The sequence below is a fragment of the Dryobates pubescens genome, chromosome 3, assembly GCF_014839835.1.
Source record: "Dryobates pubescens isolate bDryPub1 chromosome 3, bDryPub1.pri, whole genome shotgun sequence".
NCBI classification, from domain to species: Eukaryota; Metazoa; Chordata; class Aves; order Piciformes; family Picidae; genus Dryobates; species Dryobates pubescens.
This window is the reverse complement of record NC_071614.1, coordinates 8,149,369-8,171,184: the sequence shown is the minus strand read 5'-3', so window position 1 is coordinate 8,171,184 and position 21,816 is coordinate 8,149,369. Positions and strand designations below refer to the sequence as shown.

The window sequence follows — 21,816 nt, the reverse complement described above, 5'->3', positions numbered from 1 at the left end:
GAGCCCTAAGTAACTGAGTGGCTGCAGCATCCATCCTCAGACAACAGGCAAGCTGCTCACTCTCAAATGACTTTGTAGGCCCTGCTCAGTAACTTGTGGGGCTCCTCTCAGAGGATGCTCTGTATCCTCTCATCCATCTCCTCAACAGACTCAAAACTAACTGTTTGCAAGCTTCTTTCTCACCCTTGTTATCCCCAGATGCCACCAGCACAGCGATCAGAATACAAGTAATGTAAACGGGCATTAGAAGGGAAAGAGGAATTTCTATGCACACTTTGGCTTGATTACTATGGATCACTTTAGCTTCTTGTTGGAGCATGTGGGAGTCTGCTGGAGGGCAAGGTTAAAGAAAAGGCTCTGTAAACACTTGTAAGTACAGGAGGAAAACAAATACACCTGAAGAGATCATAAAATAGAATACACTCAAATATCAGACCACAAAGACCAAGACTCTTCTCATCACAGAACTTCCTGAGCAGGACACAGCATTTGCTGTGTCTCTATTCACTAGGGAGCCAAGTCCTCATCTGCCCTGATGAGCTGGGGGCAAACTGCAACCTCAGGACTGACAGCACTACCTAAACAAGTGAAACAACCTCCTTCCCTGCTGATCACACATCTTTGATAAGAATAAACAGACCAATTATTTTCCAGAACTGTGGACTGGGAGAGGGGTAAAAGGATCAAGAGTAAAGGAAAGAAATAAATGTGCTTCTTCCTAACTGCAAAACACACATGAAAAAAACAGATAGAACAATGTCCTTGAATTCCCACACACCGTACATGTCATGATACATTAATACAACACCTTGACTGCACTGTTACTGTGTTATCAGCTGATCAGTTTGTGGTCTTCCCTAAAACTGCTCAGCCACAGTTCTTCAAGTCCCTGAGCTCCCATGCTGCAAAGCCCTTCAATGTTTTGTGGAAAGGACAGGGCAAAAGCTCTACTTCAACTTATCTCCATTTGCCATCCTCTCACACAGTAAATTAGAAAATAAAGCAGGGGATACTTGAAACTCTTATTTCAACTTTTATATATATATATACACACAAAAATAAAAATGTTAGTGATATCATTTGGTGAGTAGCAATAATATTTGCTAAGTATTCATCCTTGTTAACATTTAGCCTTTTTCAGTGTGAAAAAATAAGCATCGTTCTCTGTGTTCATCAAACAGTAACCCAGGCCAAGAGGTAGGTTTTGTAAGAAGAGGATTATTCATGTCATGAGAGGGCTGTCTATTTGACAGCCATTGTCTTAGACAACACCAAGACACATCCTGGGACCTTCAAGATTCCCAGTGCTAAGCACCAAGTGCTTGAAGATGAGCTAGCCAGGATTGCAACAGAAGCCTGATCATCTTTGAAGCACAGCACAGAAGGCTATATTAATTAACCAACATAGAAAGAGAAGTTTTGTTTACTAGGTGTTAGAGGTAACACAGAAAAGATAGCATTCTTTTGATAAAATTACATAAAATCACTCAGAAACCTCTCTCAACAGCGCTGTAGATGGTTATTCAAATACCAGTGACAGACTTTTAACCACAGCATGTAAATACTGGGCCTCTAGATCCAGTTTCCCACAGTCTTCAAGACAGCATCACAATGTAAATAACCGAAAGTCCTACAAACTCTGACATACTACAGAGGCAAGATTCAGAATATAGGTTTTCACTTTAATTCAGTGACCTGTCCAGATCTTGAAGCAAGAGATCCACTTCTCCGTCCTCTCCTGGTGAGCCCTTAGATTAGCCACAACAAATTCCAAACACCTGACCACTCCTGCCTTAGGCAGTGTAGTTGGTTTTTCACTGACTTACCATCTTCAGAATTTTCTCAGAAGTAGTACAAAGAGGTTTCATCCCTCTTTATTCCAAAAAATGTGATGCATGGCTCCTTGTACAGATGCTGTAGGGCTTTTCTAAGGTACAGCTCACACAGCCTTTTGTAATGGCCATTCTTCTACAACACCTCCACTGTTAGTCCAGGGTATCTATGCCAAGCAACCTTTATGCTGCATCACTTTGAAAAAGGTTCCTCAGTTTTCCATGGGAGAAAGTAATTTGCAAAGGCATCACTTCAACTCCTGCATCATAGCAGGCTTTTTAATTCTTTTTATCCTAACCTGTGCACATATTATTGTAGATGGATCCCATTAAAGGGATGAAGAACAGAATTCTGTAAAATGTATTTTACTGGGGGGGCAAAAAGCAGGTCTATTAGGAAATTCAGGGTTTACCAGTTGTCCAGTTTTAGAAGTATGGCTTTGATTTATGGATAAAAAATGCTCATTTATTATTTTATCTATACTGCTTTGGGCAATTTTGACAGTTAAAATTTAGTTTTATTGACCAATGCAGCCAGTTTAGCCACAAGGGGACTAATGCACACACAGCCTGCTGCACTCAAGAAGCTATGATTTGATTCCATGACCAAGTCAGACTGGGAATCACAACCAACATAAGTTCCAAATCTTGGTGCTGGAGGCAAAATACTTACTCTAAAACACAATCAACGTTTACAAGAAGGTAGGACAGAATTTTGTGATAGGAACCTCCATGCATTATTATACTGGCCTGCATTAGGAATAGTGTGGCCAGCAGGAGCAGGGAGGTCATTCTGCCCTTGTACTCTGCATTGGTTAGGCCACACCTTGAGTACTGTGTCCAGTTCTGGGCCCCTCAGTTTAGGAAGGACATCAAGACACTTCAGCGTGTCCAGAGAAGGGCAACAAGGCTGGTGAGAGGCCTTGAGCACAAGCCCTATGAGGAGAGGCTGAGGGAGATGGGATTGTTTAGCCTGGAGAAGAGGAGGCTCAGGGGTGACCTCATTGCTCTCTACAACTACCTGAAAGGAAGTTGTAGCCAGGAAGGGGTTGGTCTCTTCTCTCTAGCAACCAGCACCAGAACAAGGGGACACAGTCTCAAGCTGTGCCAGGGGAAGTTTAGGCTGGAGGTGAGGAGAAAGTTCTTCACCGAGAGAGTCATTCGTCATTGGAATGTGCTGCCCAGGGAGGTGGTGGAGTCACCGTCCCTGGAGGTGCTCAAGAGGGGATTGGACATGGCACTTGGTGCCATGGTCTAGTTATGAGGTCTGTGGTGACAGGCTGGACTTGGATGATCTTTGAGGTCTCTTCCAACCTTAGTGATACTGTGTGATACTGCAGCTGATCTATTCCACCAATGCTTCTGTCAGCAATGGATGCAGAGCAGTACAGAGGAAACCTTTCTTTAATGATTGTGGACAACAGATAAAGCTGGAAGAAGGAAATGAAAATGCAAAAGAGAATCAAAAGGTGTGCTCTAGCACTATGGCTTACCAGGGATTTGAGGCTGAGCAAACCGTCTCAAACACTGCCTTTTTTGTCTTCCCTCCACCAGATTTCACGCACATGTACATAAATATGCATGTATTCGTGTTGCAGTATGAAAGACTTACAAGTTCACTTAAAAAACTTACTGGAATGATTTTAAGCCAATGTTAATTTAGGCCTATCCTATTATAAAATTAGCATCTTCTGCAATCTCAATTTATTGCTCCATTGTGAAGCCCCTTGTGACACATAAACAAATCTCTGAAGAGAAACAAATCAATAAAGTGTCTAATTTGATTAACCACGTTTTTAAATTCATCAAGACAACTGTACAAAGAAATAAACCACTTACTTGTCAGTATTTTCCACGTCTTCTTTTCATCATCGTAATACTGAACCAAATTGCTAGGTAGCCGGTCGGGGCCGGGAGGCAATCCTCCAACAAGTAACAGCATTTTCTTATTGGAACGAATTCTTCACCCAAAACAAGAAGAAAGATGAACAACCACATTACCAAGGAGTATTTTCAGTGGCAACAAAATCATAACCATCAAAAGAATGTTCACTGCTTGCAGTTTTCTATTTCATTTTTTTGTGTTTCTATCCCCAATCATGTCTCACCAATTTTTTGAGCCAAGCAGAAAAATGATCAGAAAAGCTGCATATCTCTCTGCTCATGGAATAATAAGCTTCCTTTATGCAATTTGTTAGAGGTTCATTCTAGAACGACCTTTTTCTTATATTATCCCTTTAAATCATCACTCTTTACAGCTGAATACACATGAAATGCTCTGGAGTTGTACTAAGGTTAAGCATTAAAGTTGCATGTCAAAAATCGTATTAGTCAAAATCATTATTATAAGCCATTCTACACTCAAAGAACCTTGAAAAAATTAAGGTTATGCAGAGAGTTTGTGAGCCAACTCTTTAATCACACACTGAACTTCAGATATGTAGTTTAGTACAATTAGCAGCACCAGGCTAATGGTTATGGGTTAAATGGTACTTACAAGCACTTTTGTTTGTTTAATTTAGTCCAGACTCTTGCTTTCTCTCTCCCCCCCGGCTCCCCCCTTCCCTTTGCTCTCCCCCTGTGCACCACTGGCTATAGCAACACCAATTGGTAAAAATGAGACTGTGATGTTGTTGTGAGCCTCCCCAGAGTGGAGCCCTGCCAATGCTTGCCACTGATCCAGCGGCATGAACCTGCTCAACTGTGCAAAGTCACTCTAATTCCCTCCCTCTGTTTTTCTACCTTCTCCCCCAGGGGGTAACCACTGAAAGGAGTGACTACCCACCCATCAAGAGCTGGCAATTCGCTGCTATTAACCGTGACCGTGATTCCCAATCTGCCTGGCAGTTCTTAAGAACAGGACTGCAATGTCTCATATGCAGTAAAAGCGGTTAGCTGCACCCTGGCCTCCGACGCTCCACCTGATGAATGTACGATTTCTTTGCAACATTAAGGGATTTAGCACAATTGGAAGTGAAAAGGGGAGGGGAGGCCCAGACCCCCAGATGAGCCCTGATGCTTTAATAGTCACTTGGCACATAATTGAACTTTCATCAGTGATACCAAGCTTGGGTGTGGTAACACTGGAACAAAGGTGTGTGCTCAGAATGTTCCTGTTAAGGAGGAAGGTGACACAGCCCAGAAATCCTGCATTGCTGCAAATGGATGTGCAGGGGGACCACGCACTTGACGGAAAGCACCTTCGCCCAACACCAACACTTTTCCAAGCACAACGGCATCACTGTAGCAATCTGCGTGTCAGGCTGCAGCAAACACTCCCACCCAAGAAAGGAACAGAATGCCATGAACCAAAGCTCATTACCATGACCGCATGCAGTGAGGTCCAGCCACCACCCAGGACCTCAGCAGGGCACTCTGGCATGAGGTGCTGCACCACACTGGTGACTTAGCTCCAAGTACTACCTAAAATGTGGGCTGAGGACCCACCCATTTAAATTTGTGTGAGGTCTGCATCATTTTTTGAGGAGACTGGGCAAAATGAGCTAGGTTGTGCTGTAGACACACATTGCCCACAAAGAACTTCCTTCAGGAAGGGAGCAGGCAGCTAATCCACATGATGCTAAGGAATCAAATATTTCACATGGCTATCCAGAAGACAACTACAATCTGTAGATATAATCTATCATAACAATGGCCAGGGAATTATCTGGCAGACGGTCTGGTTTGTTTTAAAATGGATTTAGGGCTCAGGGAAGGTCCTGAATTGACAATGGAGGAAATTAAACCCTCACTGCAGGGGCTGAGCTACACTGAAGGGGCAGTGACACTGTCCAACACTGTCCTACCCCCTTGCTCTGCTCCTGATTTGGCAGAAGCTCTTGCAGTTCTTCAGTCTGACAACACAGCCCTTGCCCTCTGCACTGAACCTGCTATATGCTGTCAAACGATGACTGTTACCTGCCAACCAGCCTGTGTCTGTGCAGGGTACGAGGAGCAGTCTCATGACGACTGCCAGCACAGACTCCACTCAGGAAGACCATGCCCAGGGGAAAGCTTCTGTAGGCATTGCCAGCATCTTGAAACATTCAATCTCCACAGTAAAGTTTTTAATGAGAGAACATTTGATAAAAACTATGCAACACAGGAGTATGATAAACTACTTTTGGTATGAGTTAGGGATGACTGCACACGTAACAAGTGGCAGAGCAGAGCAGAGCCATAAGTCAGTTATGCATGGCCATCCCTAACGATACAGAATAAATTGTTTATTCCATTCCTCCTGTGTTGTATGTTATATCACAATCAACTCCCTGTGTACTGTGGAATTCAGAATGCCCTTGCAAGGTTTACTTGATGAAGGAGTTTATTTTGATTTCCATCTTTCATCTGTAAAACTCCCTTCTAACTCCAAATCACTGTGAAAAACCAATGAATGGGCAAGACTCAATAGCTAAGGTGAAGAATGAAATGTCAGATGTAACTCCGAGTTTCCAGACTTTGGCAGCTGCAACTATCCTTAACATTACTTTTTCAGCTAAACAAGCAGAGAAGCTACTGCTTGAGAAGCAGCAGCACTGCTCTATGGGAAATGTTTAAGAAATATTTAGTACTTTCACATTTAAAATGGAAAGTAGCATGAAGAGAAGTCCTTAATGGAAGTCTGAAAAGGTAACAGCCAGCACAGTCTCTACCAAAAGCACAAGGAACTCCCACATGGCAAGGAAGAGATGGGTTCTTGTATTCAAAGTATCTAGTTCATCTATACTGAGAGCTCTTCCAGTGAAACAAATAAATATAATACAGTGACTGAAGATACAGATGTGTTAAACTGATGTGTTTTCTTGGACTCAATTCAGCTTTTTCAGTTTGGGTCTGAATTGCTACATTTTAGGTTTCACAAAAACATCATCTTTATTACATTATATTTGTACTTCACATTGCATTGAGTAGTGCTGTTAAAATGCATTCTAAAACATGAAAGAGAGGGGAATGATCACCACTTACATGAAGAATAATTTTCCAAATGCAGCAAAAACAGGATTAAAAAAACCACATCTAGTAGCAAGATAAAGTTTTTCCCTTTCTTGCATTATGACATGTTTGCTGTTTGGCTAACTGAAGGGTACCATGTGAGGCCCCTCAATTTAAGAAGGACATTGAGGTACTTGAACGTGTCCAGAGAAGGGCAATGAGGCTGGGGAGAGGCCTTGAGCACAAGCCCTATGAGGAGAGGCTGAAGGAGCTGGGGTTGTTTAGCCTGGAAAAGAGGAGGCTCAGGGGAGACCTTCTTGCTGTCCACAACTACCTGAAGGGAGGTTGTAGCCAGGAGGGGGGTTGGTCTCTTCTCCCAGGCAACCAGCACCAGAACAAGAGGACACAGTCTCAAGCTGCACCAGGGGAAGTTTAGGCTGGAGGTGAGGAGAGTTCTTCACTGAGAGAGTTGTTAGCCATCGGAATGTGCTGCCCAGGGAGGTGGTGGAGTCACCATCCCTGGAGGTGCTCAAGAGGGGATTGGATATGGCACTTGGTGCCATGGTTTAGTCATGAGGTCTGTGGTGACAGGTTGGACTTGATGATCTTTGAGGTCTCTTCCAACCTTGGTGATTCTGTGATTTCACAATGCAGCTAGGAAGCTCATAGTGTCCCTAAGCAAGGCTGTTATGATCATCTTGTAGTCAATTAACAGTAGTAGGTCCTGGTCAACAATAACATTAACCATGACCAGGCAGCCTGATGACATGAAAGAAGCTGAGCTACATTTATCCATACCTTATCCCAAAAGCATTCCTTATACTCCAAATCCCAAACTCTAGTTCTTCTTGATGAACATCCACGTGTTGTTATTATTCTGCACACACTTGGCAATTTCTGTTCTGCAAAGATTTTAAAACACTTAATTCACTTTAATTAAGTTCTTGGGTACCCCATGTGGTGTGAAATTTATTTTGTCTCCTCACAAGACTGGAAAGTAAAGTATATTTTGAAGACAGTATTTTCAAACTTCTATCATTTCCTTCAGGAATTGGAGAGCTCAGAGAAGTGGCTTCATTCTCAGAGATGCTGAGTACCTAAATCCTACTCACTCCCCAAGCAGCAGCTTGTTCACCAGCTCTAAAACTCAGGTCTCCAGCTCATAGTCTAAACTACCCGTGAATACACAAAGCAAAACACCGAGCCCAAAAGGGTTTAATCAACTCACAAGGAATCAGCAAAAAAGACAGTAACAGAGCTCAGTACTCCTGACAACCACTCCCACTCAGAGCTCTTTTGCAACCTTGACAGCCTCATGTTAATGTAAAACGCATGAATGAGAAATACTCTTCTTGTACATTGTTTTCTTTATTAGCATATCCATCAATCTCCTGTGATGGCTTTGCCTTATCTGGGCCAGTAGCAGAAGTTCATTCTAGCAAAGCTGGCAAGAAAACAAGCCCCAACAACAACAGGTTTGCTCCAGGCTCTTCTAGTTTTTAAACAATGCAGTAAGGCAAAGAAAGGGAAAGATAACAATGATGGAGTGGCAATCCTGTGGTTCTTAAAGCATTTGGTGTAGTGTTACACACACAGGAAAGAAAATGGCATCTTAGACAATATTGGTGATGGTGACAATCAATGAGAAAAAAAACCCCAAGTAACAGAAAGACCTTACAACTAGACTTACCTCTTAACTCAGGGCTATAAAATAAGCAGAAACCTGGATCACTAATTCTCTTTTAATAGAGGCTATCACTTTGGCTTTGAGTACTGAGCAAAGCAGGTGGTTCTTTAGACCAGAGACCTCACAGACAAGCCATGGTTGCTCCTGCTCAAGCACTGACCTTAAACACAGCGGAGCCAAATCCAGCTTCAGTTATTTGCTCACTGAACTCAGGGGCAAATAATGCCAGCCACAAGACCAGCTCAGATCCAGCAAGAGCAGGTGAATGAAGAGGGAGTTTCACTTACATCCACAAATCTCATTGTATCAAAGAAGCTGAGTAACTGGATGCTAACATATAGTGATACTGTCAACAGAACAAGTAATAACCTCAGAGCTGCAGTTTGCAGTGGGAGCAAAATGCTGCAGTGAGGTTTAGATACCAACCTCAAGGTAAAGAAATAAATACGCTGCCCCAGTCAGCATTTCAATTACAGACCTCTTGTTTGATAACTAAAAGTTCATCTGATCTTCAGCACACCTGGATGGTCCTTCACAACCTTTTTCTTCTACAAAGATACCTGAAGGAGTGTTGTGTCCCACAAAAATGTAGAAGAGAACCTAGCTGCAGTCTGCAAATCTGAACTGATGCTGCAGGCATCCATTTACCTGTGATTGAAAGAATTGTCTTCACAGAATTACAGACTGTTAGGGGTTGGAAAACACCTCAAAAGATCGTTGAGTCCAACCCCCCTGCCAGAGCAGGATCACCTAGGGTAGGTCACACAGGAACACATCCAGGTGGATTTTGAATGTCTCCAGAGAAAGAGACTCCACAATCTCTCTGGGCAGTCTGCCCCAGGGTTCTGTCACCCTCACAGAGAAAAAGTTTTTCCTTATGTTCATGTGGAACCTTCTCTGCTCCAGCTTGCTCCCATTGCCCCTTGTTGTATCACTGGACATCACTGAGCAGAGCCTGGCTCCACCCTCCCACCACTGCCCTTCACATCTTTATAAACATGAATGAGGTCACCCCTCAGTCTCCTCCAAAGAGATTCAGCTCCCTCAACCTTTCCTCATAAGGGAGATGTTCCACTGCCTTCAGCATCTTTGTGGCTCTGCACCAAACTCTCTTTCTGCCACCACAGAACATGTGATGCAATCTTTGACAATTATCTTCCCTGTTCCTAGATAGGCATTTCAGTGCAGCAGAAGTGTCATATGAAAACTGCTTATTTCAGTGGATTTTGGCTTCCACAGTTGACTGCAAAGATAGCCATGATTAGCAACACATGTCTAATGGAGAGAAAATATCATTATCCAGCAGTTTAACTATGAACTTGATGAAAGCTGCAAGATAAAAATGTAGAATTTATTTTGGACAGAGAAATTTTGCAAGGTTTTGTTATCAAATAAAATGAATTCATGAACATCACAACCCATAGGTGAAGGGGCAGCCAGGATCTCTTCCTAACCCTACAACACTGCCAGGGGAAGGACCTGAGCTCTCACAGACACCAGACCAAATCTTGCATATCAGAATTCTGCTGGATCTCTGGCCCACCAGCAATTATCTTTCTCCTTATTTGCAAAGTACAGACCTCAAAGAGTATTTATATTTTGTCAAAACCCAAAGCATGCTGAGGTCTCTTGTAGGTTATGACCAAGAAACTATTTAGTTCTTGGGTGCAAATATGTTCTAAAATTATGCTGAACACATAAATACTTCTTTCTGAATGGATTATTTCTGATTCTCCCAAGGCACACCTATGGTCCAAGACACACTTGAGAGTATGTGAAAAACTTTCTATTAATATTGTACCTGAAAACCAGACTTATTCACTTCAGTGTCATGAAGATTCCAGTTTTCACCTTTTCATTCTCAATGTGGGCAGACTTAGCAGGAGGCCCTGAGTACAAGTTTTCATTGCAGCAGAGCTCATCGTCGTGTTCAGTGAAGAGGTTCAGTGATGCCCAAGAGACAGCTGCTCTCCTGCTCACTTAATTCATGCTGCTGACCACTGACAGACTGAATTTTAGGAACAGAAATACTAAGTTGGGAATTATTTGCTGCAGACATTGATTGTTGGTGTTGTCCTCTGAATCTAGGAGGTGGTGTTTGCTCATTGTGTTTTGTCTGTTTGGGTTTTGTCAGACGGCTATTTGTGTTTGGTTGTTTGTTAAATAAATGCACAGAACAAATAGAAGACTCACTGTTTGCTTCACCCTTTTTGTATCTATCTAAAAAGCAGTAGTGTAAGGGTAAACAAGTGCTTTCTCTGACAGGCCACACTTAGCTGCTGCAAAGTTACCTGATAAAGCTTCCTTTATTTCCACAGCTGCAAGACAGTTTTCCATCTCCTGTATTAAAGTAACTTAAATCTGTTTGGTGCTCCAAATATTCTGTTTTTCTTTATGGGTCAAATGCCACTGCCATTATATCAGTTTAGAATAGTCTCTAAATAAATCTTGAAGAATTAGGGAATACTTTTAGCCAGAAGGTATTTAAAGTAAATGTCCTTTCCTTCTGGGATAAGAGCCTCTGAACTAATAGGCAGCTTCAGGGTGGGTAACTATTCTGGGTGAGTGACATCTACCATCAGCATCCCTTTGGGAGGAACACACAGGGATGTCCTTCTCATCTTTGTCTCTTTGTACTAGCAGATTATTCTTCATGTTGACAGGACACTAGTACAGTTCCCCAGGAAGATGCTCAGTAGCTTTCCCATATGGAGTCCTGCCAAGGTTGCTGTATTCACACACAACACCATAGCTCCTTGTAGTTTGATGGGCTGTAAGAAATGTGCTGCCTTTGTGAGATCATCAGTAGCACCTCTATAGAGGCACCACCTACACAAATGTATCATTTCCATACAACTCTTTAAATTCACCAAAATCTGAAGGCTAAAGATACTTACTAGCCACAAAGGGAGTATCTGAAGCACTGGAGGGGGATCTGAATCAAAGGAATGCTACTACCAAAGCTTATATTGGTAAATAAGTAACAAACCTCCTGTGTCACGAATCTTAACTAGCAAAACTATGCAGAGAAAAATGAGCTTCCATATTGCTAGAAGTTCTGAAAAACCTTAAAGAATCTCCCTTGATCCTGCAGAGTTTCAAAAATAAAATGAAAGACAGTATCACAGCTGGATTTTGGGTGAGACAGAGCAGGTAAAATGGCAGCGTTTATAGAATGCTTCAGGGAGGTCAAATCTACGGTTTTTGCCCTAACAAATTTCCATCAACCCTTTTTCTTTTTTGACCTGTGAAAAGTCAAGAAGGTCCTCTTTTTCTGGGAGTCTACACTGGATGTCCATGATGACAGGAGGTCTGTGTATCAGAGGCTGCGCTCTCCCCAGGTGAGGCTCTGTTTCCTTAGGAAGCCAAAGAGAAGAAACACAACTTGCTGCTGTCTCATCCAGGCTATGGCTGGTTACCTTTCCACTGCCTTTACTTTTTTTTTTCCCCCCCTGTCTGAAAGGAGGCAGCAGTCAGGGAAGGCAGGAAGAACCAACTGTGGCACCAACTTCTATTTACTTCCAGCTTCACTGCAAACCGTCTGCTTCCATTGAACTTGGCAGCTGATGATATTTGCTCAAAGTTTATTGTCTGCTTTCCAAGAATACAGCAAGAAGTGTTGAGTACTAAGTAGCAGGCATGACAGTCTCTAAAGAAAATTTCAGGGAGGCAGCAAACACAAAAAAATTATGCCAGGAAGTATCTACTAATACACTGCAACTTCCCCCACTCTTTAATTCCTTTAGACAGCCCTTTGGTAAACCCGTAACACCAGACTGGATCTGTTTCAACACAATAAACAAGAGAGATGTTTACAGAGCTGTGGAGTCCAGCTGAAAACTTCCATTCAGGATTCTTATTAACTTCCCTGCTCGATCTTTTCAGGCCACACTGTGCAAAGGATAATAACAGATTTGACTCTGGTGGAGAAAACTGCTCTGGTTTTTAAAAGGCAAGTGGTTTGAAAAGATGACATGGTGTTTTTACAGATTATGAGGATTTTTTCCGTAAGGTGAGTTTAACAGAATCAAAGCCCTTTTCCTGGCAAACTATTTTCTGTTGATTTTTGTGTTCTGCATTTGCTCTCCTCACTCTCCTTGCCCCCAAGGCTCGCTGTACTTTCTCTTCAAGTACAAATCCAAACAGTTACACTGTCGCAGCTCTGTTCCATTTAATGCTCAGCAGTTACAGACTCTGAACCTCCATATTCTTCTGCTGTAAGGAAAAAACCTACAGTGACTCCAGGGCATAATGTGCCTTCAAAGGCCCTCTCCTTTCTGCCTCCTCTTCACATGAAAGGGTTGCACAACAGGCAAAGAGTAAACAGAAAAGCCTCAGACAGGCAACAAAGGCAGCCAAGTGTGGTGCTCACCACGATCCTACAGAACTCCATTTGTAAAAGGTACACCTTAAATATAAATCATACCAAGAAGACTTTGTTTGAGAGGGAATTTCCTTATCTAGGAGGCTCTGCACAACTGGTGATCTACAAGTTCCCTGACAGGACAATCCTAGATTGTGTTGCCAAAGCATGGGCAAGAACAGCACGAGACCTCGTGGCAGACAACTCCACTTTTAGGAGCCTCCAAGACTTGTAAATGAGCTGCACGGGCTGTTGCAGGGGGTGGAAAGGGACACTTTTGCTTATATGCAGCATCGGAGGAGGAAGTTATCATTTTCCCAAGCACTCTGTCCTCAGTTTCAGTGTCTATTTTTTGTCTGTTTGGGGTTTTTTGTTTTGTTTTGTTTTACATAACTAATTTTCCCTCCAGAACAAGTCAGTTTGAAATCCAGTGAAAGATTTCACCTCCCAGAGAAGTTTGGAGGTGCAAATACCTGAAACTGCTTCAAGTGCTGAAAGGAGCACAGTGAAGGAAAGCTGAGAAACAGCACAGGTCCATCCAGTTGCATCAGCCTCTGGAGATCCAAGCTGAGAGGTCTGGGGCAGTTGGCAATGGTGTGTGTGTGGCAGGGAGCTTTGATGGAATGGGTCCCAAGAGGCCAGAGACCATGGCAGCAGAGGATTTCAGAGGACAGGCAAAAGCAAAGCACTGGTAGGTTGGATCTGGGGGAGACCCTATCTGGCAGAGTGGCCTGGGAGCAAGGAGGAACCTATGAGGCAGCCTGGTAAGGGAAACTCAGTAGTTTGGATGTTCAAAAAGCTGTGAAGAAGGGGAGTTTGAGAAGCTGAACTTCTGAAGCAAGAGCAGGTAGGAGGTAGGGAAAATGCTGGAGGTACTAGGACTGTGTGCTGTCTAAGGACATACATTAGGAGGGGCTGGCAGTTTCCAGCTAGCATCCCTGATCAGGTCACTGGCTGGCAGGGGAAGGGGAGTACCTGCACATGGTATTTGGCACTCCTTTGCCTACAGCTGTTGTACAGATGGTTGCCTGTAAGAAAGCCCATTAAATGCTCTTCATAAATTACATTTCTCCTAACAAATACTACTGCTGGGCCAAGAAACTGGCTGTCACCTACACTGCTGCAGCTCTCAAGGCTTTCACCAGCCAGGACATATATGTCTTTAAAAAGGCTCCCAAGAACTGTCCTGAGCCACAGCAGTCCTTTTAGGACAAAGGTGCTGTCTCTGACTGTACCTTAAGCTCCAGGCCTCCCTCCCACCTGGATACTCATCTCCCCACTAACACTCCAGTACTAGCCTGTCTCCAAAGGCAAATGAAAGCACAGAAGGCGAGTAAAAGCAGCAGGTGAGACTAACTAGGATTAAACTGACTACAGGTCTGTGGTTCACCTCCCCACAGCCTCTAATGTGTCAGTCTCCCTTCTGCAGCTCAGCTGAGAGAGTCCTGGCACAGGTACAATTTCCTGATATTAATTCAGGCACACAAGATGTGATCCAAAGCCCACTAAAATAAACTGAAGCCTCACATTCACTTGATCCACGCTGCAACACAAATCTTAGCAATTCACAGACATTTTAAGTTATTTTCTCTGGATGTTAATTTGGGGTCTGGAATATTTCTCACTTGCAATTAACCATGAGTACAAATATTAGTAAACAAATCCCAGTACTGATGATGGGATCACAAAGGGACGGGCAGATGGCTGTTACTGGAACACACAACAAGGTATTTCAGTGAAAAACAAGCACGTTTTTACACCCACCAAACATGCCCTACTGAGATCCTACAGCCAAAGAAGTCAAACTGAACTATAGTCTGCAAAATTTGTAGACACACAGAATATTCAAAAGGGAAATTGTTTCATTGCCAAGGATGTAACCAATGTCTTCAGATGTTTAATCTCCTCTGTAGACAGGAAAACAGACAGGATACGTACACACATCTTCCACACAAATGCTACTGTCTCATGCTGTTCAGCACTTTACATTTACCTTCCTCATCGACAGTTACCACCTTCCTACTGAGTGAAAACTGGTCATATCATCTTCAGCACTTGTCACTGTGTAATTTGCTGTCACCTGCAGTAGTATTACCCAACACCAAAGTCTGGATGACACCCTCTCTCTTCTGAAATTGAAGAAAAATAAAACCCTCTACAATGAGCTTCTGCAGGACCAAAACTTGCAATTCTAATCTCCCCAAGGTCGAGGAGTCCAGGGAATAAAAGTATAGAAAAACAGCTGGTCTATATATGATGGGACTTTGCTGAACACAGAAAACAGCACAGCCAGGCTTAGCCTCCTTGTCTCTTTATATTTTCCTCCTTTCTCTGCTACACTTTCATTCTGTATTTCTTATCTATGACTTTTCCCCATCTCAGGTGAGTTGGTTGATCTTCATCAGTTTTGCCTCTCCCACATCTGAAACAGCTTTTCCAGAAACTGAAATACTGAGCTCTTATTGACAACAGATGCTGCCTTTACTAAGAATTCGTTTTCTTCCTTTTGTTTCATTCTCCCTCTTCTTTTCATCTTCCAGGGTCTCTTTTGTTTTGTTTTGCTTTGCTTGTCTCCTTTCCTGCCTGGTATCCTACTCATTCTCCCTTAAAAACTAGTCTTCTCTTCCCTTTTCCTTCATTTGTACTTCCTGGTTCCCACTACCTATGTTCCATTTCTCCCCTGGGGTACCTCAGTTCCTCTCTTTTCCTGCATTTTGCCCTCTCTGCTGGCTTTTTTTCCCTCTGCCATCAGGTGCCTGATGCAGCTGTATAGTCATCGAACTGCTGCTCTGCCTGCAAATCCCCGCAAGAACCTGACCAACCCCAACACACACTGATGTCAAGAAAAGCTAGCTGCATGTATCCTGCAGCAAACAAACTACTTCCCAGCCAGCCTACCGTCTCATGTCTGACTTCTGGAGCAGAAGTCATTGTAAATAGTTGCAGGAGAGCAAAACCATAAAATTATGGCAATGCGCTATAAAAAAGGCAACAATATTTAGGTAAAACATTTACTAATAGGCCTGTAATTTAAATATATTTTCTACAATGCTCCATTCACCATCTACAGCTATACTGTACATCAGCACAAGGAAAATTAAAGATAGGTGCTCCACAGCAGCAAAGTGGTTTTAAGTATTTTCATTGTTGCAAGTAAACATGGAAGCAGTAATAACTCTCACTAGCTCACTCATCTCTAAAAGTGAAATTCTTTCCAGCAACATGGTAATGCTCTAACCCAGAACTTTGTACAAATTGAAAACATATCCCTTGTATTATATAAAATATATGATATTACACAAAAGCAGAGAGACAATTTAATCAATTCAATACTCTAGTGAAGTCTCAGGAGTCAAATAAATCACAGGAAAATGAACATTCCCCTATCCAAATGCATTTTCTTCCCTCAACGACAGAAAACATGACACAGCATAGAGTTACCTGCATCTCTCAGGGACAAACATCACTTAAGCCTAATGTTCATGGTAACTAAAATGGGCCAAATCCACTCCAAGTGGAAACCAACTGGGATTTTTCCTACTGATGTCAAAACCAACTGTGCCTCAGGAGGCTTTAATAGCAGCTTGCGTGCTGAGGCCCTACTGTAGCTAAGGATCACAGGGGCCAGAACTCTCCATCACTAACCTGAGAAAGGGAGATGGAAGGCAACAGAATTACTAACTTTGCTTAGAGTTAAGCACTGATTAAATGATAGCTCAGAGGCAAAACACCCACCCACTCTGGAAAAGCCCTAAGCCTGAGAGTGTGGCCAGGTTCACAAGTCAGGGAGGTCATTCCTCAACTTCTCAAATGATGACCATTTAGTTGCTGTACTATGAAGAAGAATTGGACAAAAATACATAAGGGCATTTAAGTGTTACCTTCCCTCAGGAAATTTCAGGGGAAAACAAAACAAAACAAATAAATATAGATATATTAGCTCTCCCTGTAGGCAAACAGCATTTTCCACTGCAGCACCAAAGAGAACCTGGATACCTGCTAGCCCCAGCATCACCTGCGCTGCAGGATCTGCCATTTGTAGCACAAACTTTATCAGCAGCTCTGCTCACAATGCACAGTTGGACTCAATGACCTCAAAGGTCTTTTCCAACCTGGTTAATTTTATTCTATTCTTCTTTGTGATCCAAAAAATGCCTTCCTCCAGCCTTGACAACAGCAAAACACTTGTATTTATCAGGATAGCGAGCACATGCGATACACCACATAAAGAAGTAACTTAAAACGAACAACCAGTGCTATTTTTAGTTACATTTCACTGGGAAAAAAAAAATCACAGCACCTGGAGCTTTTCATTATACTGGTTTTGTTTAAGAAATGTAAGTAGCTCCAATTCCAAAGTACTCCAAAGTGGCAATGCAAATGTAGGTAGTTATGCAAGGCAATTGTTCCTGGTTTTTAAAGTAGCATGCCACCAAAAAATTATGTTCTTTTGAAAATTAACAATCATTTGAAAAGTTACTGGCAAGTTTTAATTCTGGCTGCAATTCTCATGTATGCAATATGCAGCAAGCAGGTAGTTATGGCACTGTGCTGCTTGTATTCCTCACCAACCCCTACCACAGCGTGCAGTGCGTATTATACTGCAGCGCAGTCAATCTCTTTCTAAAGACATGTGAATCTTTGGTCAATGACCTTCCATTACGCTTTACATTCCAAATTACCCAGGTCACCATCACTCACAGAAAAGGTAATCAGAGTTTTACAGTCCTTTTCTGTGTAGTAACTTCTTTCTACTTGCACACATACTTCATCAAGATTTCCTTCTGCAAACTGGTAACTTAAGGAACTCTCTGCATATTCTCCTTCCTCAAATTTTATTTGGTGAGCGTCAGCTTTAGCAACCTGTAGGTAAGAGGAAGGACAAGCCTAGAAATCTCTGCTCTCAGGTGTGTTTCTTTTCTTTCTTCCTTCCTGTTTAAGAAGGTGTCTGTACACATAGGCAGCCTGATGAAACTTTAGAGTATGGTTCAAAGATGGGCCTTTGTGGCTCTCACGAATTATTATTTCAGGAATATTATCCAAGACCAAAAATTAAAATATATCCAATTGCATTCTCTATCCCAGAGCATTCCAACACCTCCAACATTTAATATTTGGAGTAACTTACAACGCCTTCTCTTATTTATAAAACAAAAGCAGCCTAAATGTTGGGGTTTTTTTTGCTCTGATTTCACCAGCACCAAAGAACCCAGTGAAGAGGAGCTACTTGTGATGCTGTCACTAAACACGCGATAAGGTTGAGAAGGCAAAGGTATGTTAAGGGTCTCCAAAATCCCACTGTCTGCAAATATGTGAAGACCTACCACAAATGGGAAAAAAAAAATGTAGTATTTGTGGTATTTGGAGTCCCACATAAGTCATTAAATGCAACTTAGAATGTAATCTAAGTTTACTTAAAGCATGATCCTTTTGTGTGCACTCCCGCTTACAGAGAAAGCTAGCTCCCAGCACCTGGGGTATCAGATTCCTGCAGCATCCATGACACTTGTAAACATTCAGTGGTCAGAACACCACTACATATCCTTCAAATGACATGGACCAGTGAAGCTGGAAGGTATCTTCACTGAACCAAACCGGCTGGTATCTCAGCAATCCTCCAGGACTTGAGCCCCGGCATGCCCCCAGCGGCGTGCAGAATCCCAGCTGGGAAGGAGGTTGTGGGGTTTGTGTTTTTGTAAGTCAACAGTTCTGCATATTGAAATGCAAAGGGGACACACCAGCTACAACAGTGGCATCTCAACAATCCCTGACACTGCAAAATGCTAGTATTTGGTTGGGGTTTTTTTGGGTGGGTTTGTTTGGTTGGATTTTTTACTGCAGGATTTCAGAGTGAGAAGCAGCAGGACAGCAAAGTGATAAGCACCACAAAACACTAACACAGAGTGAACTAACCAGAGATAATAAAAGAAGGCACAGCATTTCCAAAGTTAAATCATCGGGGTACCTATTACATGAAGACTCCTCTGCATTAATGCTGAGAGCATCATCTACAATATTTAATAATCTACTAGTTTTTCTTGCTGCTGTGAACTCATTATTAATATCAACATATAACAGAAAGTGTGCTTTTGATTTCTGTGCTACCAGGCCACTGGATAGTAACACCATTGGAAGATGGTATTGTCATTCCATTTTTGAATGAAATGAAGTACAAACATTTTAAAAGGAGAAAAATAAGCACCCCCTTCATTCTGGATGTATTTCCTGCTTGTTAAGCTACATGCTGCGCTTTCAGTTCCTAATACCAACCTCATATTGTCAATCTTTGACATCATGATTCATTACCTTATTGAATAAAAATAACTGGCATGTCATTGCAAAACTATGTAGTCACAAGTTTTCCACACACAAGATGGACATCACCCAAACAGCAACATTGGAGTGTGCATTGATAATGCAGTTATTGATGACAATAAGCAATCAGATTTGGGACTTTGCTATTACAGCTTCAAACGCCCTTAAGATTGAACTCCTTGTTAAGAAGCAATATTGTAGGGGGAAAAAAAAATTAAATAAATACGGGCTGTAATCAATAATTACAACAGGTTCCCAAGGCGCGGGCTCCCGCACGCACGGTGAAACCTCATGCTGGCTCCAGGGACCGGGCACGACGGTTGAGGGGGCTGCGACTGCCGCCAGCACTGTGGGCAGCCGAGGGACCCCGGGCGGCCTAGGGACACAGGCCGTGGGCAGCCCCCCAAGGCCGCCCGTCCCGCCGGCCGCCTCCCAGGAGGCCTCCTGCCGACAAACGCGGCCTCCGCCCCCGCCGCGGGTCCTGCCCCCCACGCCCAGCGCCGCGGGGCCGCCTCCGCGCGCCTTTTCGGGCCGGCTGTCCACGGCACGGACTCTCCCCGGCGCCGAAGGCAGCGAGAGCGGCCGCAGGGGTACCAACCGCCGCAACGGACCGAGGGGAGGGGACGAAAAGTTTGGCGGGGCTGGGGGCGGGCAGCTCGGCCCCGCCGCCGCCCTTCAACCAGCGCCGCGGGCAGGCTTCTGCCGCCCTGCCCCGCCGGAGGGCGCCCGGCCCGGCCTCACAAGGTCTCTGCCGCCGCCTCGGCCCCGCACCCTGCGAGGACTCCCCGGTGCCCCCAACCTCCTGCGGCCAGGAACTGCCGTGGGAATGCCCGTGAGGGAAGCCTCCCCCCGCCACGCCGCCCCCCTCACCTGCTGGCCAGGCTTTGCCGGCAGTGCTGCCTGAAGGGCATCAGGTGGTAGTTCATGGCGTCCAGCAACAGCTTCTGGCAGACGGGGTCGGTGCGCATGAAATCCACCGACTGGACCCGCTCCACCAGCTCCGGCGCGGGAATGAGGGCGAAGCGGAGGCGCTTCATGAGGTCCGGGGCGTACTGCATGCGGGTTTCCCGATCGTGCTCCAGCCAGAGCACGGACATCTGAAAAAGTGCCAGTTCCGACTCGACGGGGGGGGGCAAGGAGTCGAGTAGGGCGCGCATCTCCTCGAAGTTGAGCAGCAGCACGTCCTCCACCAGGTACTTGTTGGCCAGCTTCTTGGTCTCCTCCAGGCCGTGCAGGGCGGCGATCTTGCACACCTGCTTGTAGTTCTGGACCGAGATCTGGTCGTTGAGGAACTGCACGCAGAGCTTGGTGACCTGCGGGATGTGCAGAATCTTGCTGACCGACAGCACCTCCTCCACCGTGTCCAGCGAGAGGGTCACGTTGGCCGTGTACAGGTACTCCAGCACCAGCCGCAGCCCGATGGACGAGCAGCCCTGCAACACCAGGTTGTTGATGGCCCGCGGGCTGGCCAACAGCTTGTCCTCTGGGGAGGAGGAGGGGGTGCCGGGCTCCTCCTGCGGCTGCGGCGGCGGAGGCTCCTTCGGTGGGCCCCCCAACCCGTCCTGAGCGCCGGGCCCCAGCCCCAAAGCGTGGGGGTGCCCTCCGCTCCCGCCGCCGCTGGAGAAGAGGGATCGGAAGTACTGGGAGCAGGAGGCCAGCACGGCCTTGTGGCAGTGGAACTGCTGGCCCTGGGCCGTGAGGGTCACGTCGCAGAAGAGCTGCTTCCTCCACAGCAGGTTGAGGCCGTGCAGCAGGTTGTCGCTGTGGCTGGGGTCGAAGGTGGAGGTCCTGTCCCCGGATCTGGACATGGCGAGCGGCCTCCGACACACCTGCCTTTTAAACCCTCCTCCAACCTGGGCAGAGGGGTGGGGAGGAGAGCGGGGTGGGGGGGGACACACGGGACGACACAACAATAAACAGATCTTTAGAGGCCCGGAGGGCGCATCCCGGCCGTGTGCGCACCGGTGGCGGAGGGAGCAGCCGGGAAAGGGGCTCCCCTCTGCCCGCCTAAGCCGCCCCTTTCCCCCCCACCCCGGGCATGGACAGGCTCGCTCCGAAGGGCAGCACCTTGAGAGAGCCTTTTCACCCCACATCCCCCGCAAAAGACACACGCTACCCCTTCTCCTTTCTCCTCAGTGCAAACCAGGCTGCTCTCCAGGGGAGGGGTGGAAAAGCCGGGGCCGTTTTCACAGCTGAGCCCCCCCACGCCCCACGCAAAAAAACCCCAAACACCACCAAAATCCCACGCAACCAAACACATACACACAAAACGCGCTCCCCCCGAACTCCGCGCTGCCCAGAGAAACTACCAAGTGCCTAAAACTGCCGAGGCGGCGAGCAGCCCTGCCCGCCACCAGCCCCCGACCCCCTCCGCCCGCTTTGGCAACTCGGCGGCGCCGGGACCCGTTCCCTGCCCGGAGCCGGGTGAGTGGCGTGGCAGGGGCGGGGGCCTCGGCGCTGACCGGCACCGAAGTTAAGCCTCCCCGCTTTTCCGTCCCGCAGGGGTGGGGGTGTTGCAGTACTTCGCACCCCAAAGGAGGAGAGGGTAGAAGCGGCAGCCCCGCGCCCGGTGAGGGGCTGCCCGCCGCTGTCCTGCCCGGCTCGCCTCTCCTCGCAGCAGACGGCGCCGCTGCCGTAACTCCGATAACTACGTGAAGTTCAAGTTGGGGGAAGGACGGGGTAGGCGG

General features: G+C 45.3%; 1 protein-coding gene across 1 annotated transcript in view; it reads right to left on the bottom strand.

Moving 5' to 3' along the window:
* KLHL14 (kelch like family member 14) overlaps window positions 1-21,816 on the bottom strand; it is a 58,529-nt gene that overhangs the window by 36,371 nt on the left and 342 nt on the right. The window contains exons 2-3 of the mRNA XM_054179642.1: window positions 20,000-20,982; window positions 3,672-3,793 (exon numbers count right to left, since the gene is read on the bottom strand). Coding sequence (XP_054035617.1) covers window positions 3,672-3,793; window positions 20,000-20,937 — 1,060 coding nt within the window. The 5' untranslated portion in view covers window positions 20,938-20,982. The remainder of the gene's footprint in view (window positions 1-3,671; window positions 3,794-19,999; window positions 20,983-21,816) is intronic.